Source organism: Protobothrops mucrosquamatus, unplaced genomic scaffold (assembly GCF_001527695.2).
Source record: "Protobothrops mucrosquamatus isolate PMUCROS unplaced genomic scaffold, P.Mucros_1.0 scaffold_97, whole genome shotgun sequence".
Lineage (NCBI taxonomy): Eukaryota > Metazoa > Chordata > Lepidosauria > Squamata > Viperidae > Protobothrops > Protobothrops mucrosquamatus.
The window spans coordinates 144,417-171,564 of record NW_015386173.1 but is presented as its reverse complement, the minus strand read 5'-3'; the positions used below and the strand labels follow the sequence as shown (position 1 = coordinate 171,564).

The 27,148-nt window shown below is 40.1% G+C and overlaps 1 protein-coding gene across 1 annotated transcript in view; it reads right to left on the bottom strand.

Moving 5' to 3' along the window:
• BOD1L1 (biorientation of chromosomes in cell division 1 like 1) overlaps positions 1-27,148 on the bottom strand; it is a 191,747-nt gene that overhangs the window by 107,297 nt on the left and 57,302 nt on the right. The window contains exon 12 of the mRNA XM_015814955.2: positions 24,549-24,624. Within this exon, the coding sequence (XP_015670441.2) occupies positions 24,549-24,624 (76 nt within the window). The remainder of the gene's footprint in view (positions 1-24,548; positions 24,625-27,148) is intronic.

The following is a 27,148-nucleotide window of genomic DNA, read 5'->3' as shown; positions in this document are numbered from 1 at the left end:
GGGGGAGGGCCTTCTCTGTGGGAGCTCCCACCCTGTGGAACGAACTCCCCCCAGAGATCCGGATTATTCCGGATTATTCCGGATCTCCCCTCCTTCCGCCGTGCCCTCAAGACATGGCTTTTCCATCAAGCGGGATTGGCCTAGGGGGGGATTTTATAGGGATTTTAAAGGGATTTTATAATATTAAACTTAATACAGGCTATTTAATATATATTTTAATTTGGCTTTTAGAGATATCTATTGTATTGTACTGTTTTTATTTACCTGTAAGCCGCCCTGAGTCCCTCGGGAGAAGGGCGGGGTATAAATGGGATTAAATAAATAAATAAATAAATAAAATAGCAGTGTTCCAATATCTCAGGGGCTGCCACAAAGAAGAGGGAGTCAAGCTATTTTCCAAAGCGCCTGAAGGCAGGACAAGGAGCAACGGATGGAAACTTACCAAAGAGAGAAGCAACCTAGAACTAAGGAGAAACTTCCTGACAGTTAGAACAATTAACCAGTGGAACAACCTGCCTCCAGAAGCGGTGAATGCGCCAACACTGGAAGTTTTTAAGAAGAAACTGGACAGCCATTTGTCTGAAATGGTATAGGGTTTCCTGCCTGAGCAGGGATTGGACTAGATGACCTCCAAGATCCCTTCCAACTTTATCATTATTATTATTATTATTATTATTATTATTATTATTATTATTATTATTATTATTATTATTATTATTATTACTATCCAATCTGATCTGTATATTTTTAACATCTTGTTTGTTTTAACTCTGTTAGTAATAATTTAAACTTTTTAATCAGATTTTTCATTTATCTCTTGTAACATATAATATAACATACAAAACTTTTTTTTCAGATACTTCCATAAGAAGCTTGGCATTGCATTCCTCTGACTCTTATTTTGGCTCCTTTAATTCTCTCTTGGAAGGCATTTTGTAAATATATGCAATTCCCCTCTTAGCCAGTTGCTGGCAGCAGAAAAAAGGAAAAAGATACACAGTTCTTTTTTCAAAGTCAGAGGGAGAATTCCAAAAGCAAAACAACTACCAAGAGACTAATGTTAATATGCAAGTGAAGAAAAAAAAGGATTTCTGAACTTTTAGTATAGAAAGCAGATAGTTATGTACAAAAATACAGTAAAAATACAATAAAAGTGCAAGATCTTTTCATGTTGATAATATATAGTCTTTTTGGTGAACAATTCAGTGGGGTTAAATAATTTTCTAAGTAATCTAAGAGAACTTACTGTTTGTCTCTTTTCCATATGAGGAAATAAATTATTTCATCCCACTCCTCCAACACTATTAGTTCAGCTGGAATCCATGGGGAGGGAGAGTACTGAATTTCCAGCACACAGTTAGCAATTAACACAGAGAAAAGAAAAACCTTTGCAAAGCAGTTAAAAGCAGAAGTATCAGTAGTACAGATGTGAAGCCTCTGGCACACTTTTGAGAATTAGCCCTGTCCATGTAGGCTTATCAGTGCAAGAGTAGTAGAAATGTGGGAATTAGCTCTGGCCACCCCCCCATCCCCCCCAAGTATTACAAATAATAGAAATGTGGGAATTAGCCTCGCCCACCAATAACATGCCACAATAAAGAGCTATGTGGATGCTACTAACAAAGTGACCAGCGAACTGCACCTGAGTATTGGCTCCAACACAGTCAGGCGTCTGGGCTGTACAGATCTCACATCTGGGAAATGATTTTCCCTTGCAATGGGAAATTTGCAAAACCGGTTGCACTTTACCATTCTGAACCGCCAAAGATGCAGACGCCGGTTACTTTGGAAACCACACACGGATTTCTGGTCCAAGACACTGCCCAAAATCTGTGCCAGCTCGGTACTACCAACATAAAGATCCACACGGACATTAGCATGACCAGTCACCATCTCACGTTCCTCCAGGAGCCTAGCGATGGTCAGATGCAACAACAGAAAACTGTGGATACTTCACTCGTGTGCGACATCTATACAGGCAGTACTGAATCTTCTAGCCCGCTATCAACCTGGCAATTAGTTAACCTAAACACTGCTCGCAAACTACGCGTTAACTCATTGTTCGAAAACACTACCAATACGATTTATCTTAAATAAATAGTTCATGAGATTGTATTGAGTTTAATTGCAGGTTTTATTAGAAATCAGTTCGAGTTTACCCATGCATTAAACTTATCCCACGACACCATCATTAAAGTTACAGCGTGGAATCATAATGATGCTGGTAATTTGAACCTGATTGTTATATTATTGATAGAGAAACTGTAATGTTTTCAAACCCTATATAAGTTTGGAAACTCTAACCCATCAGACTAAAAGTTTAGCATAATCACCACAATCTCAGTACACTACCGACATTGTTGACCCATTAGACTGAAAGTTTAGCATCCTATCTGAAATAACCATCCCAAAAGCTTTTGTCTCGGCCGGTACTTCTGCATTGAATGTCGCCTTGATTTGAATGCCTACAACTGACAATTTTAGTCTTTTGCTCTGCTTACCATGATTGGGAATAGATATTTGAAATCTAAAGGGGAGATGTTGCTTTGCGTAATTAATCGATCCAGCCTGTAGAATGTCACACTGAACCTTGCCACATCCCATTAAGCTCTTATGAACTGTTGATTGGGGAAAGATAAGTCGTAGCCAGTGGCGAGATATTGGTCTCCGTTCAGCATAACATACATGTTCTTAAGCTTGCAGTGATCAAAGATTGACAGGTTTGCTTCTTGACCACTGCTGCATTTAGTCTGGAATGCAACTAGTATAGACCTAGGCCAGTGATGGCGAAACTTTTAGAGACCGTGCCCAAAAACTGCCCCGCCCCCGCTCCACCCCCTGCCCCACCCCTGCTCTGCCCCCCATCACCTGCCCCGCCTGCCCACAGGACCACTGACCGCCTCCAGGGCCCACCGCAGATCGCCCAGGCAGCCCAGCAGCTCTATGGCGGCCATACCCTCTGCCCGCACCTTGCAGCATCAACTGCATGATGAGGTGTGAGGGCACAGTCTTGTCTACGCTGCCTGGCTGCCATGTCCTTGGCTGCGCTGCTCTGTGTGGGCCACGCTCGGGGGCAACTCTCCTTCAGGGGGGCTGGAGGAGGGGGTCGTGGGGGGAGGCAAGGCTGGGGCAACGGCACGTGTGCCCACAGAGAGGACTCTGAGTGCCACCTCTGGCACCTGTGCCATAGGTTCGCCACCACTGACCTAGGTTTTTCCTTTGAGGTCTTGGTACCCAACCTCCAACTGAACGTGTTCGATTGAGGTACCGTTATAGTAGCACATTTTCTGGACTGAAAAGTCACTGGTATCGTCACCTTTGATTCAATTGTTTTGTGCAGCTGCATTCGTTCTAAATCCTCTGGAATGACAAGTGGCATGAACCATGAAATTTTATTTAGGTTCGCCTTTCCAGCAGTAACACCATTTGCCCGAAAGATTGCATCATCATCAGACTTTCTAACTAACATCAGCGTGTTCTTGAATCCATAGACAATCTTATCGTAGTCGTTGCAAAACCCAAAAATGTGCTTCAGAGGAACGGCAAAAGCTAATGTTCCTTTGTTGGTTGGTTTTTAATCAAATATGATTGTCAAATGGCAAATCCTGAGTTGGTTGCAATTGCAGCGGCTGCAGTGGTATCTTTTGCCCAAAGCTGGCTTAGTCCATCGGCCTTGGCAAAGTTGCCAGGGTATGATAGCAATTATTGTGGCCTGCCCAGGATAAAACACAGCTTTGATTTGTTTGTCTGACAAGAAGTATGAAATCTGCGAGAACAGGTGCATCAGACCGTTGTTTCTTAAAGCTACAGCATTGGTGTCCACATATGCTCCATCATCGTTTTTGGTCCCTCAAACAGCAAATAAGATTCTGCAGGATGAGTAAAGAGATCTTGCATTTCAATGTTAATATGAATCTCACCAGCAACGTTTAAATTTTTGCCAACGTCAGGCTTATACTCACGAAACTCATATCTTTCTATGCCTTCATCGATTAGAAAAGGTTCTGTAAATCTGAAAATATCACTAGGACTAGATATTTTATATTACAAAGATTTTTTATTTATAGTATTCGAAGTCCTGATCTTTTCACCAACTCTTAAATAGCAATAGTGTTAGTTTTAACACCTGAGCCCACTAGCAGATTATTTGCATCCATTGTCTCCGCCATATTGATTAATGATTCTATGTATCTTTTGATTTCTGTATAATAGGTGCCACTCTATCAATTAATCTTTTCCGTTTAGCTATAATCGCAACTTTTTCAATGTCTATAGCGTGTAAACCGATCTGTTTTGCTGCTAATTTCCTGCTTCAATAGCCTTCTTGCCTAACTCTGTCTGTGCTGCACTTGTTAGCTTTGCAGCTACTTGTTTGAAAAAGTCAATGAGGCCAACACCTTTCTTTTTATATCTTTGTTTAGTGATAATCAGCATTTTTAAAGCAACATTAATTCTTTATACGACTCCTTGTTTAATATCTTTTGTCTCAACAGTTTGTCCAATATATCTACAATCTCGCTCTTACTCCTTTGTTGCCTGCCTTATAACTCGCCATTTGTAAACTAAGCATTTCGATCAGCGAGTTTGGATCTGAAGGCATCAGTGTGATTCCTTCCCCAGTCGCTTTTCTATGCAGCTTTAAATACTCATTGTATATTGGCTTAATAAAATGGCATGTTTCCAGTAAAATGTCCTTGTAGTTTTCAAGGTCTTCTGAAGTGTATACCCCTCTATCTGGATTTTTTGAAGTTATTAATTCCCATAATCCTGGTGTGCCTTGATGGGTGTTTGATCTAACGATATTATTTCCCAAAATAACAACTTTGACGTCACTGATGTAGAATTTTCCATCTCTGTTGTATAACACGAATGTTTTATCTATTGACGATTTGTTTGCCATTGATCTCAGGTAATGGCCAGCTGTCGGTCCTAATATTAATGGGCTTTCTTTTATCGGTAGACCTTCATCCATTTCTGCTTTTATGCTAGGATAATTAGGAAATGTTATCGCCAGCAGCGCTTAAAGCATCGTCGATGTTAAAGCATTCATTAGCGTCGCTGACTGAGCTGATTGCGACTTGGTTATGGGTTTGTAAAGTTATGTTAGCTCTCTCTATAACCCAATATCACTAAGCTTTTGAGATAAAATTTTTTGTTGAATGTGCTTCTTTGTCTTTAGAAACCCCTTCACAATAAAGTCTCTTTGCGCAATCTGATATATTTAAGAACATTTTTAGTAAACAACATATTTCAACACGTGTTGCGATTTTTAATAGTTTTAACGTTAACATGTGTTGAAACGTTGTTTAATGTCGTGTTTAACGTGTGTTAAAATTTTTAATATAGTTTTAACATCCAATGTCAAATGTCCAACATCCAACATAAAATGTTCAACGTGATTTTTAATATAGTTTTAACATTAACGTGTGTTTAGTTTCTTTTGAAACATGTTTTGAAACGACACGATTGCGTCTTGGGCAATGAGCGATTGCATTGTCTCTTCATCGATGCGAGTCTTTGTTTTAGACCTGATTTCTTCCTTCATTTGGTTAAACTTTTCTAGTTCACTCAGGATGAGAGTGAAATTCGGTCATCCTTTAACGCTTTGGAAATGTGGTCGCTTATCATATTGAGCTTTACATCTGCAAGTGTTTTGATCTTTTCGTGCTTTTCCATCTTTAGTGAAAGCTTTTTGTTGACCTGACTTCCTATAATCAACAACAAACCTGTTCCTAAAGCAACATTATTGCTACTGCTGTACCAACTGCTTTGCTTAAAAACCCAATTCCTGCGACGCCCAGGCCCATTGAAGCTGCAACAAGAGCATTGCCAAATCTGTCGATAACTTTAACCCCTTCTGTGATACTTTTTTGATAATGCCACACATTTTTCTCACTCTTATAGAATCTCTTTTTGGATTTCATTAATCTTTTAAAGTCTGTACGTGTGAGCTACTCCATCAGCTATCGGAGCAGATGGAATTGTGTAAATATGTTCTGATTCTTTGTACTCCATGCTTTTTATTTACCTAAAATAATTTATAACATAAAGAATCGCCTGGGGCAATGTTTACTGTGATGTCTGAGTTGTTTTGAATTGTTATAATTATGTTTTCTACAGACTCTGCAACAAACCCATCTTGTAAACTGCAGTGCATCTCTTTTATTGCTTGTCTAAGTGAAACTGAACAAATGCCTTGCACCAAGTGAACACCAAATCCTAGTGATAGAGTAACTACCGATCTAGTTTGAATTGACAATGGTTGCTGCATAAAAATCTCCCATCTTCCTTTTTATCAACTTGGGGGATGCGTGAGTCCTTCGTGCGGTCGCCATCTGACTGGGGCTGGCGGTGGGCGTTTGTATTTGTGAATAAACTTGTGTATTGGCATTCCATATCTTGGCATTTTATTAATATTAGATTATCATTGAAAGCAGCAGTCCTATCAGCAGCACGTTCGAAATAGCTCTTGAAATTTGGGAATTGCCGGTGATCAATCCAGAAGCTGCTTCCAGATTTGCGGTAGAGTCCATCACCCGTTATTCCCAATCCCTTCTAGTAGGCCTAAGATACAATCCAGAACCATGCAGGACAATCCTACATACAGAACCTCCCTTTTTGATGTAAATTGCAGATCCGCTGATTTTATCTATGACTTTACTGCCAGCAGCGGCTCCTATAACTGTTAATGCCCCTCTATTGAGTGATGGTAATACGCTTGATAGAAGGAATTTACCTGCGGTAGCTAGCACAGATAAAATAGTTCCCTCAACTTTTGCATTGTGCTCTTGCTGTGTTTTAGACATTTTAATCGTCATTCCTGTGCTGCTTTGGTATGCCTTTGCCAGTTTGTTAACTTGTGCTTGAGTTAATGCCAACATGTGCTCTCCTGACAAATCTGAATGTAAAAGGCGAACAGACACAGCCGATCATGACTGAATAGCATGTTTGATCTTGTTCTTTTGTTCTTTGCTAACATTTACTTTCACATTTATTATCAACTCATTTTATATGTGTAAGATATTAAGCTTTTCTTATGTGAAATCTTATAGATATTTCTTCAATGCGTAGGTTGATAAGTTTCCCGTCTTGATCAATGAGCTTTGTTTCCATTTCTGAAATTGTGCTTGTGGTGTTTGAAAGGTAAACCACATTAGCTGGTTCGATGATCTTAAACCCAGGTCCTACATTCAGGAAGAAGCTATATATAATATTTTCTGTTCTGCCATTAGTGTATGATGATCCAATTGTATCATTGGTTACTCTCAAGCTGCTTATATTAAGTATGTTAACAATGTTCTCTGACTCATTGTACCCTTCCGTGTACACTTGCAAGTTGAATCCTAGGACGGTTCTAATAGAATTTGCCGTCGTAAAACCTACTTTGTATTGAGAGATGTTATATCGAGTACAGATTTTAGTGTGTTGTTGTTTGGATCTATGGATATGTAATACTCATCTGCAGTAGAGTTATAGTGCCCCTTTTCTCTCATAATTCTCTGTATGTAATAGTTTATGTCGGTAATTTCATACGATCTTTCTGGCACGTTTATATCAAACCACATTGTACCATTATCCGGGGAGTACTTAGAGTTGTTGTTGCTTGCATCAATGTTTGGGAACAAATAATATGTTTCAAGGCTCATTAGAGCCATTTAATACTTTTTGTTTTTGTTTAATTGGATAAGCGATCTAAAGTTGATTTTAATTGTAGCGCTTTTTTCACTCAACAGTATGAAGAACGAAGACTTTGGTTCGGTGATGTGAGCTATTCTTTCCAAAAGTGATGTAACCATTTTTTAATACAGTATATAAAAGTTGTCGAATCCTAATCTGTACTTACCTTTGTCTTTCTTGCTCATTAGATCTATACCAACAAACTTGTACAGCTGATCCCACGTAGCTTTACAAAGTCTTCTAAACTCTTCAAGAGGCATGTCTGCTGATGTGTGATCGTAATAGATATGATTAACACTTTTTTGGTCTTGCAGAAATAGGCAGAAAAAAATCGCATTCTCTATGATGGTTCACCTTTGAAGTTCGAAATAGTTTTGCCTGAGATAAAAACAGTCAACATGTCAACTCTACAAATGAGCATGGTTGCAGACATTTTTCCTCCTCATTTTCGGTTGCCACATAGAATGGAGGGAGAGGGGTTGCCAGGTGCTTTGCTAGTCAAAATAATCTTTTGTTCCATGGGAACCAAGGTCATCAGCTGCTCCTGAGACTGCAGGCTGGGCATTGCGTAAAAATCCCGCCAAGAAAATGTATTGGGGAATGTAGTTGCTTGAATAGCTTTAGGGTGGGATTTTTTAACTTTGTATTGGGGAATTGTTACGTGTGTCTCCAGACTTGGTTTCACTTTTGATATACCGATACTTTGTAACTAATAAACATGTTCTTTGAGGAATTTCCAAGTCTCGGAGTTCTGCTTTATTCGTCTCTGTCAGTCGGAACCATGACATTAAACCAAGTCTCATAAAACTGTTTTCTTGGGGTGCTGGGTCCCGACTGCCTACCCACTCACTTTTGGGAGAACGGTAAAGACTTGCCAAAGACTCGAGATGGAGGAGAAAATTGAAACCGCTGCTAGCTGCAACAGGATTCAGGCTGTCGTAGCGCAGGCTGGCACTCCAGCCAGTGAGGAGGCGTCAGTGCCAGGGGCTCGGGCGAAAACTAGGCTGATCCAACCTGGGAAGCTGGTACCGCAGAAAGAAGCTACAGCCTTGGCAGACCTCTTTCAAGCCAAGGCTGCCCCTCAGCGCAGGAGCACTCTTGTAACCACTGGACAGGAGCCCTTATTGCTGCAGTTCCAGGGTTCTTCATCTGCGGACGGCAAAAAAGGAAAGGGCTCGATGGGATGGCACGACTCTGGAGAGTGGAGATTTCAGTCCACAATCCACAGCCCCTCGCTTGAACAGCTGAAAAAAAAGTTCGGCCGGCTGGAGGTAAAGGATATGATTTCTGTTGTCCAAGAGATGGGTGCCGTGGGGGGAAATGCCAAGAACTACCCATCTCTCCCACCCCTCGCCAGAGTTCCAGCCCAACCACTGGGGCTCGTGCTGCTTCGTCCATCCCCCAACCAGCTGTGATACCAAGTTCCCTGTATCCCAGCAAAGTCTGTTGCCGCAGCCTCGGGATGCCAGTCCCGGAGTCCAGCCAAGAGAAGTGCAGAGAGTGGTTCGGCCACATTCCCCAGGATCAGAAAGCTGCCTAAGCCCAGCAGCAGGTGCAGGCGGCTCCGCCGAGGTTCGATCCACCTCCCATCAAGCCCACCTTTGATGGGGATCCCAAGAAGATGACTTTCTTTTTAAACCATGTGTGGACTCATTATGCCTACCTGGATGGGGGCTATGCTGTGGCGGCAAATTTAGACAGTGATGAGGAAGGCAAGGAGGACCCCATGGTGAGTCAGCCCATTCCCCCCAGACTGGTAGTGCCCAAAACAGGGGCTCACATGAATTTGAACATCCTAATAGACTTGGGGTGCACTCAGAGCTTAATTAACTTACCCACTGTACTCAAACTGGGCATCCAAGCCAAGCTATTGCCCCTATCCATGACGTTTGAGCAGGCCAACGGGTCCCTCATTGGAGGTGTTCCTGCCACGCACCTAACAGAACTTGTGCCTTTGGAAATGGGTCGGCATTGGGAAATCATCCGTTTTGTGGTGGTTCCAAAGATGACTAAAGTAGTAATTTTGAGCTAGCGTGGCTTGATAAATGGCGTCCTAACATCTGGTGGGAGGAGGGAATGCAGAAATTAAGACTGGAGACAGGACCCCTCCCACCTGCCACTGAAGATAAAACAAAGACACTGGCCATCAGTGAGATTGAGGGGATCCTCGCGAAATCCTAAAGACTGTAGCTGAAAAACTGCCGGGGATTCAACTGGTCCCCACAGAATACCATGATTTGGCGGAAGTGTTTAGTGAGAAGGAATGTGATGTCCTACCCCCACACTGGGCTATGAACTGTGCTACTGAAATTCTACCTGGTACCAAGCTTCCAAAATCAAAGATGTACTCTATGACGCCCAGAGAGATGAAAGAACTGAGGGAGTACACTGATAAAAACTTAGCTCAGGGTTTCATTCAGCCAGCCAAATCACCCATGGCCGCTCCCGTGCTTTTCAAGGAAAAGAAAGATGAATCTCTTAGATCAGTGGTTCTCAACCTTTTTAATGCCGCGACCCCAACCGGTCGTAAGTCGAGAACTAAACCGGTTGTAAGTTGAGGACTAAACTGGTCGTAAGTCAAGGACTACCCAACCGATCGTAAGTCAAGGACTTTCCCTGCCCGGGAGCGCGACGCATACGTGGTTCCGCCCCCTGCGCCGGCCGAGGCGTAGCTGGCAAGCGGCAGAGACGGAGCAGGCCGACCACCAGCTGGCCCAGCCCAAGGGAGGTAAGGCACCCGCCGGAAAAGGGGGAAAAAATGGCGGGCAAAAAAATGGCAGACAAAAAAAATGGCGGACAGCCTTGCTTGGCAACCCCCATGAAATGGTCGATCGACCCCAAATGGGGTCTCGACCCACAGGTTGAGAACCACTGTCTTAGATTATGTGTGGATTTTAAATCTCTGAACGCAGTCAGCATGGAAAATATGTACTCCCTGCCCCTGATGAAGGACATGTTAGCCCACCTGGATAAAGGTAAAAATCTTTACCAAGCTGGATTTAAGAGAGACTTATTATCGGATCCGGATTAGGGAGGGGGATGAGTGGAAAACAGCCTTTAATTGTACTTTGGGGAGCTTCCAATTTAAGGTGATGCCTTTTGGACTGCAGGGGGCCTCCGCTATGTTTATGCAATTGATAAATCAAGTGCTCCGTGATCATTTATACAAGGGGGTTTTGGTTTATCTTGATGACATCCTTATTTACACTAAAACCATGGATGAACACATCACATTGGTCCGTGAGGTATTAAAAAGACTGTTAAAAGCCAAACTGTATACAAAGCTGTCAAAGTGTGAATTTCACCAGACACACTTTGATTATCTGGGGTATTGGATTTCAAATGAGGGGACAGAATGGACTCCACCAAAGTAAAAGCAGTACTAGAATGGCAACCCTCAAGCAGCTTCAAAGCTTTCTGGGATTTGCTAATGTTTATTGTCAATTTATTCCCTTTCGCAAAAATAGCCATGCCAATCACCGATTTAGTCAAAACAGGAAAAGGAGGGGAAACCCCCCGACCTTGTTAGCTATTGCAATGGTCGTTAGAGTGCCAGGCAATGTTCGAAAAACTAAAGAGACTCTTTGCAGCTGAACCAGTTCTTAAGCACTCTAACCTTGGACAACAATTCATCATTCAAGCCAATGCAAGTGACGTGGCCGTGGGTGCTGTTCTCTTTAAAAAAAATCAAAGAGGGGAGTTACAACCCTGTGCTTACACTTTCCAAAAATTAACTGACAACAAGAGAAGGTGGGCTGTTTGAAAGAAAGAGGCTTTTGCAGTTCATTGGGCATAGCTGACATAGTGTCACTTCTTGGAAGGGGGGAAAATACCTTTTGAGGTGGGGACTGATCGCAAAAATTTGGAGGCTCCAAAACCCCCGGTAAATTATCCCCAAAGCAAGTTCGGTGGGCTCAATACTTCAACTGTTTTAATTTCACTTTAAAATATTTTCCTGGTGGTAAGAACTTTTTGGCTGATGCACTACCCAGAATGCCCCCGTTGAAGAGCCACGAGAGGAAGTAATTAACTCCATTATTCCTCCGCCGCAATCCGCTTCTCAAACAACATGATCGCAGACACAGAGACTATGTCATACTGGAATTTAATATAATGGAAACACTAGCAACAGAAAACAATCCAACCAGTGTCTTAAACTTCAAAAGAGCTGACTTCAACAAACTCAGAGAGAACCTAGGAAAGATCCCATGGATGAAAATCCTAAAGGGGAAAACAAACCAAGAAGCATGGAAAACTCTGAAAAATGTGATCAGAAAAGCCCAGACCGGCACAATACCACTGAAAAAGAAAAACAAGAAATTCAAAAAGAAACCAACATGGCTGCACAAAGATCTCTCTGACAAACTGAAAGACAAAAAGGACAAGTACAAAAAATGGAGAGGGGCACATAACTAAGGCCGATTATCAGCAAAGATGAAGTCAGGAAAGCAAAGGTTCAGAATGAACAAAGACTTGTAAAAGAAATCAAGGATAATAAAAAAAGTTTCTTCCAACATATTAACAACAAGAACAAAGTCAAGGAAACTGTAGATACACTAAAGAGAGAAGATGGCAAGGAAATAACAAGCAACAGGGAGAAAGCAGAGCTGCTTAACTCATACTTTGCATCAGTCTTCAAACAAAAACCAACATACAAAAAAAAACCCACTGCAAAAGACAAACTAGAAACAAAAATTAAAATAAGCAAGAAAATGTTAAGAGAACACCTATCCGACCTTGACGAATATAAATCATCAGGACCCAACAGATTACATCTCAGAGATCTGAAGGAGCTAGCAGATGTTATCTCAGAATCATTGCACCACATCTTTCATAAATCTGCAGCACCACGGAAGTACCTGAGGATTAGAAAAGGTCTGATGTGGTTCCCATCTTCAAGAAAGGGAAAAAAAACAGACCCAGGAAACTACAGATCAATCAGTCTAACATCAATACCTGGGAAGATCCTGGAAAAGATAATCAAAAAACAGATCTGCAAACAACTAGAAGCAAACAAAGTTATAACTAGTAGCCAGCACAGGTTTGTTAAAAACAGATCATGCCAAGCCAATCTTATTTCATTCTTCGATAAAGTGACTAAACTAATAGACCAGCGAAATACCATGGATGTAGTATACTTAGACTTCAGTAAGGCATTTGATAAAGTTGACCACAACCTACTCCTTGGTAAGCTAGAAAAAGGTGGGATAACAACATCACCACCAAATGGATCTGTAGCAGGCTGGCAAACCGTACTCAACGAGTAGTCCTCAATGGCACTACATCTACATGGAGAGAAGTAAGCAGTGGGGTACCACAAGGTTTTGTCCTAGGCCCAGTACTCTTCAATATCTTCATCAATGATAAACATGGGGGAATTGAAAGGGAATTCATCAAATTTGCAGATGACACTAAACTGGCAGGAGTAGCCAACACCCCAGAAAACAAACTCAGGATCCAAAAAGATCTTGACAAACTTGAACAATGGGCCCTATCCAACAAAATGAGATTCAATGTGGAGAAAAGCAAACTTTTCCATTTAGGCAGGAAAAATCAAAGGTACAAGTATAGACTGGGCGAGACCTGGCTTAAAAACAGTAACTGTGAGAGGGATCTTGGAGTGCTAGTAATGGTCACTTGACCATGAGCCAGCAGTGTGCATTAGCAGTCAAAAAAGCTAATACAATCCTGGGTTGTATAATCAGAGGCATAGAATCAAGATCACGCGAAGTATTAGTACCGCTTTATAAAAGCCCTAGTAAGACCACACCTAGAACACTGCAGCCAATTTTGGTCATCATATCACAAAAAATATGTTGAGAGTTTGGAAAAAATTCAGAGAAGAGCAACGAAGATGATCAAAGGCCTGGAGACTAAAACATACAAAGAACAGCTGCAGGACTTGGATCTGGCTAGGGCCAGGCCAAAGAAAAGAAGAGATAGAGGAGACATGATAGCAGTATTCCAGTACTTGAGGGACTGCCACAAAGAAGAGAGGGTCACATTATCCACCAAAGCACCAGAGGGCAGGAGAAGAAACAATGGCTGGAAACTGAACAAAGAGAGAAGCAACCTGGAATTAAAGAGAAACTTCCTGACAGAGAAGACAATTAACCAGTGGAACAGCTTGCCTCCAGAAATTGTGGGCGCTCCGTCACTGGAGGTTTTTAAGAAGAGACTGGACAGTCACTTGTTTGAGATGGTATAGGTTCTCCTGCTTGAGCAGGGGGCTGTACTAGAAGACCTCCAAGGTCCCTTCCAGCTCTATTCTATTCTAATAAACTCCCTGCTGGTCCTGACGATTGCTCACTAAAGGAATTGAAAGAGAAGTTAGAGACTGATGCCCGGTTTAAAGATAACTAATCTATTTTACCCTAAGGGGGGGACTAGCTTGGAAAGATTCCAAGTTATACCTCCCTGATGGCCTCAGACTTCAAGCATTGCAACAGAGTCATGACGCTAAGCAAGCGGGTCACTTTGGATTTTTAAAAACATTGCATCTGGTACGGAGGGAATTCTGGTGGCCAGGAAAGAAAAAAGACATTGAGAGTTATGTTAAGAGTTGTGCCACCTCTGCTGCCATGAAGAGGCGTCCTGAAAAAAAATCCAGGTTTATTGCAACAAGTTGCTGACCCTTCCCAGCCTTGGGAGGAGATAGCCATGGATTTTATAGTGGAATTACCTGAGAGCAAGGAAAACACTGTAGTGTGGATTGTGATTGATCTATTTTCCAAACAGGCACATTTTATCACTTGCTCGGTAGTAAAGTGTTTGAATATAAAGTAGTAAAGGGTTGAGAATTTGTGTCCATACCTGAGTACCCACAGGAGCCTCCTACTTCCCAGACTTTGGACCAATAGGTGACATCCTTCCAGGGGGGTTGGGTGAACATGAAAAAGGCATTGACTAAAGCCACCAAAGGTTAACAAGGAGCAAGCAGATAAATGATGCTCCCCTCAGAAACCTTTTTATGTTGGACAATTAGTTTATCTTTCACTGAAATATTTAAGGTTAAAGTTACCCAGTACAAAATTGGGTCCAAAATTTCTCAGTACTTTTCCCATTACAAAGATCATAAACCCTATCACAGTGGAATTGAAACTTTCACGATTGTTGGGAAAGGTTCACCCTGTGTTTCAATGCAGTCTATTGAAACCTATGTCAGAATCCGCTTTAAGACCTATTCCAAAGGAGCCACCGGGTCTAGTGGTGGTAAAGGAGGAGATGCATTATGAAATAAAATGAATTCTTGATTCTAGGTTGTACAAGGAAGTACAGTAACTTGTTCAGTTGAAAGGCTACCCCCTTTCAGAAGCTACATGAGTGAAATGTACAAATGTGAAAGCGGATAGATTAATAAAAAAGTTTTACGATAAATACCCTCACAAGCTTTTTGTTTCCCCTACAGGAGACTCTTTCTGAGAGGGGCAGATGGTCAACTCTAGAAATGAGCATGGCTGTAGCCATTTTTCCTACTCATTTTTGGTTGCCACATAGAGGGGGGGGGTTGCCAGGTGCTTTGCTAGTCAAAATAAATAATCTTTTCTCCTATGAAAACCAAGGTTGCTCCCGAGACTGCAGGCTGGACGTTGCGTAAAAAGTCTGCCAAGAAGATGTATTGGGGAATGTAATTGCTTGCATAGCTTTAGGGGTGGGATTTTTTAACTTTGTATTGGAGAATTGTTATGTTTGTCTCCAGACTTGGTTTCACTTTTGACATGCCAATACTTTGTAACTAATAAACATGTTCTTTGAGGAATTTGCAACCTCAGAATTCTGCTTTAGTTGTCTCTGTCTGTCGGAAACATGACACTATGTTGCTGTAATCACTCCTCATGTAATACGTTTCACACTTGTTTTGCTTTTCCAGCAGAAGATCATCAAATATCATCAGGTTCTTCTTTGTGCGATCTAGGCCTGCCGGGCCCGGCACATCATCTGATCTTTCAAAGAACTTACATTCGATGTCGGCCAGGCTACCCAAGTCTTTTGCCATTTCTTCAATTAATATCAATGGGGATATATTAAGTCTTTTGATCTCATCTTCATTATCAAACAATCTAAGATTGGTTCTTTTGGCAGTTTCTCTTCGAATGCTTTCTTGATAATCCTATACTCTAGTTGATACAGAGACTTGACAAATACTTGTAGGTTGTTGTAGTCTAACCATCCAGGACGTAAGAGAAGAATCAACATAAGAGTTGTTTTTCCACAATTGCTCTTTCCAACGATGAGGCCTCTTATCGATCTCGGAAGAAGAGGGCTATTAAACCTTTTCAACAGTACAGCATCCCATGAGATCTCTTTAACTTCCATTTTACATGCAATTATTTTTATATTTAAAATGGTGATGCTGTATTGTGTAAGGCAGGGGTAGGCAACCTTGACTCTTTTATAACTCATGGACTTCAACTCCCAGAATTCCTGAGCCAGTATGGCTGGCTCAGGAATTCTGGGAGTTGAAGTCCACAAGTCATAAAAGAGCCAAGGTTGCCTACCCCTGGTGTAAGGTGTAGAAGCAAGACTGCAACAAACAACCTTCAAACATTGTTACTAAAAACAGAAGACAAGTACTTCATGGAAAGTGCGCTGTGTGTGGCTTGGCAAAGACAGTTTGTAAAGATGTCACCAACCAGCAGTGACTTGGTTTCATCATTGAACTCCATCACTAGTAAGATAAAACTTCCGTGGGAGAAATTCCCAGGAGAGATGCATTTCCCAGGAATGAACTTTGCTGGACCCAGTACTAATTTAAATACATGACTAACCTTGACCAGGGCATATAAACAATGGAGTAAACTTGTTGACAGAGTCAATAAAGCCGTTATCATCACGACTCGGTGTATCAGCATGTTCCCGATACAGCTACTAGAAATGTTGCCAATTGTTTGATGCTTGAAGAGATGGGCACTATTAAAGATCCTATTGTGCGGGAAAGAGCGGAGTGTGTGATTATCAAACCTATTATAAATGCGAAACAGAAATTTGGTTTGAGTTTTAAAAAAGCCTGAGGTGGACGAATGAACTACCCGAAGAATTGCATAAACAAGTTATTCGTCGTTTCGCTAAAAGACGTCTTGAAGAGATATCGAGGATACCTGGGCCGCTGACTTGATCAATATGCAAGTGTTTGCTAAAGATAACAAGAACGTCAAATACTTGATGGTTATCGATGTGTTCTCAAAATACGGTTGGATTATTGCGTTGAAAAATAAAACCAGCGAAAGCGATAGTAAAACCTTTAGGGATATTTTTAAAAGAAGTTGTCATAGACCCCCAAAAATATGGATGGATAAAAGAAGAGAATTTCATAACAAGGACATCAAGTCATTGGGATTTAAGATTTATACAAGCGAAAATGAGGAAGAGTTGTGTAGTAGAGAGGTGGAATAGAACTATGAAAGAAATTACCTTCAAATACTTTACCGCTAATAGCACCAACAGATATATTGATGTGTTGGATCAAATGGTCGATATGTACAATAACCACAAACATTCTTCTATAAAGATGACACCGGTTGAAGCTAGCCTTAAGGAAAACGAGCGGAGAGTTAGCTTAAATTTGTACGGTTCATGGTTGGCTGTTGAAATAAAGCCCAATTTTAAAGTCGGGGATCGTGTTAGAATTTCCAAATTTAAGAGCCATTTTGAGAAAGGATATACAACGTGATGGCGAAGGGAATTGTTCACTATATCAAAAGTGCAATATACGGATCCGCCTATTTATAAAATAATAAATAACAGCGAAGAAATGATTGCCAGCTTCTATGAGCCAGAACTGCAGAAGACATGTTTTCAATACAGTGTGTTTATAATCTCGTGAAATTTGTAGCCATCACTCAAGTTTTTTAAAAGACACAAATGACCACAAAACATCTCACCATTCAGTTGTATTCTTTCACTATTGTAGTATACATGATGAGCCAAGTATCTGATGAGCTCGTTAGGCGGTGATAACACATAACTGTCAAAGTACAGCTTCTCACTTCCTTTCTTATACCAAGCTGTCTAGCAGGTCCCTTTTCCATCAGAGCTATCCAAGTTCAAAATACCACATTCTATCTTGCAAGATCTTTTTGGCAGCTCATCTCTTACAAAAACTCCTCTAAAGTTTTTAATTTTTAGCTTCCCAGTTGCATCAATCAGCTGAAAGTTTGACAGCGGAACGTTCGAAAGCACAACTCCTTCGACATCAATATTCATTTAATTCCAAATTATTTAAAATTTGGAAAGCGGTGTTATTAATATTTTCTTTAGCAGGTGTGTTGTTATTAGTATTTGCTTTAGGGGTATCAAAATTTAAAGGCTTGGGACCTTTGTACACTTTTGTGACCTTAAACCCATGGCCTGTATACTGCTTCATGTCACTGTAATCTATGAAGATGTGTTTTGTTTTATCTGTTGGCATGTTTTTATATAGAAGAATAAATATTTAAATGTTTTTTCAATTTTGTAATTTGTAGTGTCCATAAGCCAAGGTATGTATCCCATCTTCTGATACGACTTGTTTGTTGTCGTCGACGCTCAAAGCTATCTTTTTTAAAATATGTTTTATTGATTTTTTAACATAATCACCTTAATATTTGGCAAACAGCATGTTGTCTGCGTTTATATTTAAAAAACAATCAATAACAATTAATTTCTATAATTCTATAGTCCACATAATAGCTTTGCTTGATTTTCTCTTTTTCCAATAATATTCTCTTTTGCCAACTTTGAATTAATACAATTCTTATTATTTGGATAAATAACAATTAAATATAGACATTTTTCTAATAGTTCTGCAAATAATAACATCAATATAAAGCTTCTTTTCTAACTGATCATCTTGATTGCCTCATCATAGATCCTGTTTACAAAATTCTTATTTAAATTTGTTTTCCCCACAATATTCAAAACATTCTTACTGGTTAAGATTTTCTCAAAATTAATTACACTTAAGTATTTAAGGCTTTTTCTTCATACAGGCCATCCCAACCTTTACATTTCTCATATCTTAAAAAAAAAGAAGAAAAAGAAATAAGATAGTATACTACTTAAAATACATGTCCCTCTTAGGCTAATGTACATTTATATCCAGAATTTTTCTCTTCTTTTTAACCATATTCAAACATATGCTTAATCTTTAAATGTTCCATTTAATAAATCCAATTATCTAATCTTTTAGATCTATTCAAAACATTGTTATCCATTGAAATTTTCTCAAGATCAATTACACTTAAGAATCTAAAACATTTCCTTTATATAAACCGTCCTAACATTTTCATATTTCTCATGTCAAAAAAACAGAACACAAAGGAAAAAAGAAAGAAAAAATACTATGTTACTTGAGGGGCTCATCCCTCTTAAACTAAAATTCATTTATATCCAAAATCTTTCTATTTCTTTAACCATATTCAAGCAGATGTTTAATTTTTAAATATTCCCTCTGATAAATCCCATCATCTAATTTCTTAATTTTCATTTTAGCCTTTTTTTTTTTTTGCCAAACATCTTTCCTGATCAATATGCTCCGCTGAATCAGAGTCTTCCCATTGTCTTGTGGATGTTGTTTTAGGTACAAAAGGCAAATCAGGTAAGATATTTTTATAGGAAGGTTTCGCCCATTCGTATTCATTAAAAATCTTTTCCTTTCTTTCTCTCTTAATTTCTCTTATCATTTTTTGTCTCTCAAGTTCTCATAGTTCTCCTGACAGCTATGTAATCCATTTTGTTGAATCTTTTTTCTTGCCCACAGACTTATTTTGTGATCTTAGCGTATAAGTTATCTATTCCATATCCAATTTTGCTTGCAAGTTTTTTCCCACTGGGGTTAAGTCATATTTCCTTCTATTGTTAGGTTTCATCTTTAAATCTCTTTCCTCTGGTTTATGTTCAGTTGTCTGTTTTATCTGCTCGCTCTCTATTTTTATTTTCTGAGAGTTTTTTTGTTGTAAAGTTAAATTGGAGATGTATTCATTTATATTTTCAAAGTTATTTTTAATTTCCTCGTGGTTTAAGATCATTGTTGTTTGAATTAGTTGCAACATAGCATATATCTCCTCCTGGAAAGTGTTTGTTTTTTCTTGGTATATTTTTTCTGTAGATCCCTGGTTTTCCATGATAGTCAAAAATCAGGGTTTTCCTTTCTCTGCAGACAGCTTTAGAGTCACAGTTGAATAGGCATTTGTAATCGATTTATAATTCTAGCTCAAAATGTTTTATTTTTTTATCACAGCTGTTCTCTGTTATTAAGACATTGAAGGTCACAAAAACAATTATCTTTTCCTGGGCTTTGCCAGTTCCTGTATTGGAGCAACTACTGTTGTATATTTTTATCCACCACTACATGTCAGCACCAGTTTTTTAGTTTTCAGAATAAACATTTTTTTTGTTTTTTTCATGATTTAAAAGGGAAATCTTAACAAATTCCACCAATTTCAAACTTATCCAGATTTAGACCTTATATTCATTTCATTTCAATATATTTCTGTCCCCCCTAAAAAGTTTAATTCGCCACTTCCATCTGTAGGAGGGTGGGGCAAAGATCCCCCTCCTTCTCACTTTCAGAGGCTTTTTGCTAATTGGGTTTTTTCCCCAGGAAGTCAATTATCAAATAGAAGAGAGAAAATCACTGTTCTTATCCAGTTCCAAGCACGTTGTTTATAGTCAGCTTAAAATAGTGCTTTTGGGTTTCAGCTGCTTGTTGCTTGGACTAGACTCTGGAGTTAAACTAGCCTTTCTACTGCTGGTTTCTAGAGGGCTTTTCCAGGACCAATTGGATCGACTGCCATCTCTCCACAATCGGCAGGACTTCCCTCCTTCTTTGTCACCTCTCCGGGGTGACTTCAGGCCCATTTAGGCTCCCCTAGCAGGCAGAAATTGGCCACAGGGTGTGGAATCCCACGATCCCTCGGCTGCTGTGCTACTGCACAAAACCAGAAGCCGATGCTCAAAGCTATCTTGTTGACCTCTTTGGTGTACACATTGTGGAGATACGACCTAATAACATTTATCTTTCTGTACTGTTCCTTATGACTGAACGTCTCTTTATAGTCGTAATAGATTTCTTGACTACATTCTTCTTCAGACCCTTGCACTTTTTGTGTTCGTCACCCACAAACATCTTGTACGAGTAAAGCTTGGCCCTCAACCTGGCAAACTCTTCAATTTACTTTCCAGCAGTCTTGTCCTTGAACATGTTGAGAACTTTGTTAACTCTGGTTTTTATTCCAGACGGATGATCCTTCGGGTGTTCGCTCATGTTGAATAATTTCTTGACGTCGTCAGCGATATCTGCGTAGAAAACTTCGGTCTGTATCTAATACACCAAACTGTCAGTGTCGGTGAATAACAACTTTGTTCTGTCTCTGTACTTGTTTTTGATGTAATTGTAGTGGAATTCGTACATCAAAGTCTTGCTCAAGTCTAGTATACACGTGCCTGAATATATCGGCTTGCTGTAAGTCAGCTTTGTTCTTTTCATGTGAGTGGCAGCTACGTTTTTGTCAAGTATCATGCATCTGTCATAGTTTGGTAGGGCAGATAATTTCAATAATTTATTCTTGCTCGTAATCAGCCTTACGTCAACGCGATTCTTGATATTTTCCATGGTCTTGCCAAAGACACTGTTGTTCATGAGCCTGAAAAGGTCTTTCTCAAAGTCATTGTCGGCTTTTGTTCTCAATTCAGTATTCAGGTTGATGTACTTCTTCAACCACGCCTCTTCTTCAAATCTTATTCCTCTGTGAATTTTTGTAATCTTCAACCCGAGACTCTCGTACAACTTCAAGTTTTCGTAATGTATGATGTACTTTGCCTTGTCACTCAAGTTTGATATTAACTTTTGCACCTTTGACCCTTCAGGAATAATACTTTCTGGGGCCAACGAATAATCGTTGTGAAGATCGTGTAATAATTTTGGGTATCCAGAGTTGATTTCGAGAATATAACCCGTCCCATCTTGATCCGAAATGGTTTTCCAATTGTTAAGTTCTATTTCTTCCATCCATCTAAATCCACGAACTGGAAGTGGTTTTCTCATCACCCATCCATACAGGTTGTTTGCATCCAGATAAGGTTTACTACTGTCAAACACTTCATCCATGTACTTGTTGTTTGCACGAGTGAATCAATTTGAGATTGTGCTGACTCTGCCACATATTTCCTGCTTTATCATGAGCACCATATCATAATCACTGAACGACTCCAGTTTAACCTTTGTCAGCTTCAGTGCCGCATCCCAAGCAAGTCCCGGTGACATATAGTACCACATGGGATCTAGCTTGCAGTGTTTCATATTATCGTCTCTAAAGTTTTCAAACACATGTTGCTCTTGTTGTACAAATCGTGGTAATCGCGAAGTGTTTTGGCATCCGAATTCGCCCCATACCTCCTTCGCGTGAGCATAGTCTTCGTTGCTTATCTCTGCGTCATTCAGTTTTGAATAGAATGCAGACTTTGGAGGCAGTTCGGTTTCACTTAACCTTTCAATAGAATCCATATAATTGTATGGATAAACTCCTTTTGTTTTCAAAAGATCAAACTGCTTGCCTGTGTACATTCTTTCCACTGATTAAGATTCTTTGTCAAAGCATTGAGACTTCATTATCTGCTTCAGGGCAGGAAGCGAATATTTCTTTTTAAGGTGCTCGTACTTTGGGTTTTGTGGTGTTGCAGGAGCCTCAGCAGGAAGAAGCCCTCTTTCAATAAGAACTTTCAAGATCTCTAGTTTGTTTATAAGCAATACACCTTTGATCATTGTCTTTCATTATCTGCTTCAGGGCAGGAAGCAAATATTTCTTTACCGTAGACATGTTTTTGTAGATAAAAGAAAAAAATTTAAAGCGTTTTCAATGTTGCGTTTTGGGAAATTCCCATGATGGACGGGGCTAATTCTCACATTTCTATTTGTCATACTTGTGTGCGGGGGATTTCCCATGATGTCATCAGTTGTTGTTGTTAGTTGCGACCCATCATGACCCAATGGACAACGTTCCTCCAGGCCTTCCTGTCCTCTAGCATCTTCTGGAGTCCATTTAAGCTCACTACTACTGCTTCAGTGACTCCATCCAGCCAACTTATTGTCTGTCATCCCTTTCTTCTATTGCTCTCAATCTTTCCCAGTATTAGGCTCTTCTCCAGGGAGTCCTTCCTTCTCATTAGGTGGCCAAAGTATTTGAGTTTCAACTTCAGGATCTGGCCTTCTAAGGAGCAGTCGGGGTTGATCTCCTCTAGGACTGACCAGTTTGAACGCCTTGCAGTCCAAGGGACTCGCAGGAGTCTTCTCCAGCACGATAGTTCAAAGGCCTCAATTCGTTGGCACTCAGCCTTTCTTATGGTCCAACTTGCACAGCCATACATTGCAACTGGGAAAACCATGGCCTTGACTATACGCACTTTTGTTGGCAGGGTGATAGCTCTGCTTTTTAGTATGCTGTCTAGATTTGCCATAGCTTTCCTCCCCAGGAGCAAGCGTCTTTTAATTTCTTGGCTGCAGTCCCCATCTGCAGTGATCTTGGAGCCCAGGAAAATAAAATCTGTTACTACCTCCATTTCTTTCCCATCTATTTGCCAGGAATTGAGAGGGCTGGATGCCATGATTTTGGTTTTCTTAATGTTGAGTTTCAAGACAACTTTTGCACTCTCCATCTTCACCCGCATCAAGAGGCTCTTTAGTTCCTCTTCACTTTCTGCCATTAGAGTGGTATCATCTGCATATCTTAGGTCAGTGATGGTGAACCTTTTAGAGACCGAGTGCCCAAAAACTGGCCCCACCCCCGCTGCACCCCCTGCCCCACCCTCATCCCGCCTGCCCGCAGGGCCACTCACCGCCTCCAGGGCCCGCTGCAGATCACCCAGACAGCCCATCAGCGCCATGGCGGCCACGCCCTCTGCCCGCGCCCCGCAGCATCAACTGTGCGGGATGGGGCGTGAGGGCAGAGTCTTGTCTACACTGCCTGGCTGCCATGTCCTTGGCTGTGCTGCTCCGTGTGGGCCATGCTCAGGGGCGACTCTCCTTCAGAGGGGCTGCTGGTGAGGAGGTCGCGGGGGGAGGCAAGGCTGGGGCAACGGCACGTGTGCCCATAGAGAGGGCTCCGAGTGCAGCCTCTGGCACCCGTGCCATAGGTTCGCCACCACTGTCTTAGGTTATTGATATTTCTCCCGGCATTCTTAATTCCAACTTTTGATTCATCTAGACCTGCCTGATGATGTCATCAGTGGGCAGGGCTAATTCCCACATTTCTATTATTTATAATACTTGTGGGGGGGGCTAATTCCCACATTTCTACTACTCATGCTCGGATAAGCGTATGTGGACAGGGCTAATTATCAAAAGTGTTGCAGAGGCTTTACCTCTGTATTACTGGTATCCTTTGAAAACAAAGTCTGGAAGGACAGGATGTAACCCTCTTCCTTCAGCTGAAGAGGAGATGAAATCCTGAATCTCACCCCACCCACCCCCCACTCCACCAGGCACAACCATCCAACTTCAGGGTAATTTCACATTGCTCCTTTTCCAATCAAGGAGCAAACTGGCTACAAAGACCAACTCCTAGCAACCAAACCAGCCATTTGTCTAGCAGAGCAATGACATTCTTGGCTAGTTCAGAATGCCATTTCTGGGTGGAGTCAACAGAGTTCATTTCACTTAAAGATTTCTTGCACAACTCCCTGAAGAAGGTTGCAGATTCAAATGAATCCTTTTTATCTAAGGGATCTAAGAACACAGATCTCCCAGTGGCTCTACAAATGCCATGGTATCAGCAAAGGCTCACACAGAAATAGATGTTTTAACAACCAGAAACAGAATTCACTTTAGAAGACATTTATCAAATAAACAATTTTAGCCAGTAAGAGTTTTAAAACCTTTTCTAAAAATTAAGACTTACTTCATTTATCTGTTCAAATTCTCCAAAATATTTATCAGGCTGTTCACATTTTTTCTTCCAGCCCTCTTCATCATGCCTAGAAGTATGAGAGGATGAAATTATTGAAAATAACTATTTTGGTAGAAATATAATCTTTTTAATTAATTAAATATTTAATCAAAGTAACCAGCTGACAATCTGTTGACTTGCCCCTTCTGCTAAATGGCCATAGCATCCATAATTTCTTTTTCATCAGAACTAAGAGCTAGATGCTACCTTTGGGACCAGGAGGAAATGAATGACAGGCTACATTCAAATAATGAAGCTAGTAAGCTCCATGGAAATAACTGAAAGACATCCAAGAAAAAATGTATCAGACTGGAAGCACTATGGAGAGAAGAGGCATACAGTGAAATGGATATAATAGATCTGGAATCTCAAAGACAATGCTCTAATGTGGTACACTAGAAAACATAACTAGGACTCAAACAACTGCAGAAAGAAAACAGAATTCAGTTTTTGCTTCTTCACTTTTCACTTATTTCCCAGATGGACTGGGTAAGTGGAGAAAAAGAATTTCCTTGAAACCATACATGCCAGTGTTTGAAGAACTTAAGAGCTGACTAAATAAGTCTACGAATATCAGCTGCTTCTGTTCAGTCTTGTTCCTTGTCCTTCAAGTTCAGCAGAAGACCATATATGTCTGCCCCACATATTTCTTCGCATGTTGCTGTTTCCAAAACAACCTGCAGAACTTGTAGATCCCTTAAGAGTATCAGGATAACCTTTCTAAAAACACCCGTCTTTCTATGCAATGTTAGATTCTATACAATTTTTGCAAAATAGTCCAGACTGCTTTTCGTTGGAATGGATTAAGGCATTTGCAGGTTTGTTGGGTCCAATATCATAAATATTTTAGGGATAGTATAACAGATAGTTCTTTTTTTAAAAAAAAAATATTTTATTCAGTTTATATAAATGAGGAAAAAGTAGGAACAATACAGGTATGGGGAGGGAAGGGTATGGGGGATTTAGGATGGAATAAGGGTAGGTACAATAATCTCGTACTTTAACAAACAAGCTACCGTCCGGATCATAATAGTGAATGAATATAATTTGTATCATACTCAGCCATTTTAAAATAAAATTAACTATTAACTAACAATTAATAAACAGATAGATTCATCTATGTAAATAAACGTAAATAGTAAAATCTCAACTAATCATAATTGTCAACATTAACGGTTAAGAATCACTAAAAATAAAGATGTTATCAACCTATGAGCTATAACTCAGTTAAAAATCCATCATCTATTCTGTAATATTAAATTCTTTTCAGATTCTAACGTGTCTCTAACCATTGATAAAAATTTTCCCAAGTTTTAAAATAAACTGAATCATCTTTCTCTTTCATCTCCAATGTTAATCTATCCATTTCTGCACAATCTAGAATTTTAGTAATTATAGCCTGGTCAGATGGTAGATTTTCATTTTTCCAAAATTGGGCAAATACTATCCTTGCCGCTGTTAAAACATGTAATATCAAATAGTCATTCTCTTTACCATAATTAGGTCTTAATATTCCTAGCAAAAACAATTCCGGTTTAAATTCTATCTATATTTTCATCATCTTTTCCAACCATCTATGAACCAATACTTAGCATTAGGGCATACCCACCAGGCATGGTAGTAAGTACCTGGCTGTTGTTTACATTTCCAACAAGTATTCGATACAATTTTAAACATGTTCGCTAAGCAAACTGGTGTCATATGCCATCTATAAAACATCTTGTATAAATTTTCTTTATATGCTGCTGCTTTTGTAAGCTTAATATTTTTATCCCAAAGTTTTTGCCAGTCTTCTAAATCTATAGAATATCCAAAGTTCTTTGCCCATACTATCATTGTCTCTTTCACTTGTTCTTCTTCCATCTTCCAATTTAAAAGAAATTTATAGAGTTTCTTAATCAAATTCTCATCCGTTTTTAACAGAATTTTATCTAATGGAGTCTGTTCTTTGTAAAATCCTTTGATTTTATATCTTTTTCGTATCTTGTTTGAATTTGCAAATAGGACCAACATGTTAAGTCAATACCTTGTTGTTGAAAAGTTTGCCTGTCCTTAAGTTTTCCATCTTTATCCAAAATATCTTTATAACTAACCAGTTTATCATAGTTAATCAGGTTTGGATAAGTGAATGCTTCCATTGTTGAAAGCCACTCAGGTATTTTCATATATATTTTATGTCTGATTTTCTCCCATTCTGAAAGTAGTACGTTTCTTATGGCGTGATTTTGAAAATATTTATGCGCTTTAGTTTTCTCATACCATATAAAAGCATGCCAACCTAGTTGAAGATCGTGTTCCTCTAAATAAAGCAATCTTTTATTTCTCAATACAATCCATTCTTTGAGCCAAAGCAGACTCTGTTGCTCCCGAGGACGTGGACAGGGTCTTGGGGAGGCTGAATGCAACCACATGTTTGTTAGATCCGTGTCCCTCCTGGCTGGTACTGGCAGCTCGGGAGGGTACACGAGCCTGGCTCCAGGGAATTATTAACGCTTCTTTGCAGGAGGGTGTCTTCCCTGCGGCCCTTAAGGAGGCCGTCGTGAGGCCCCTCC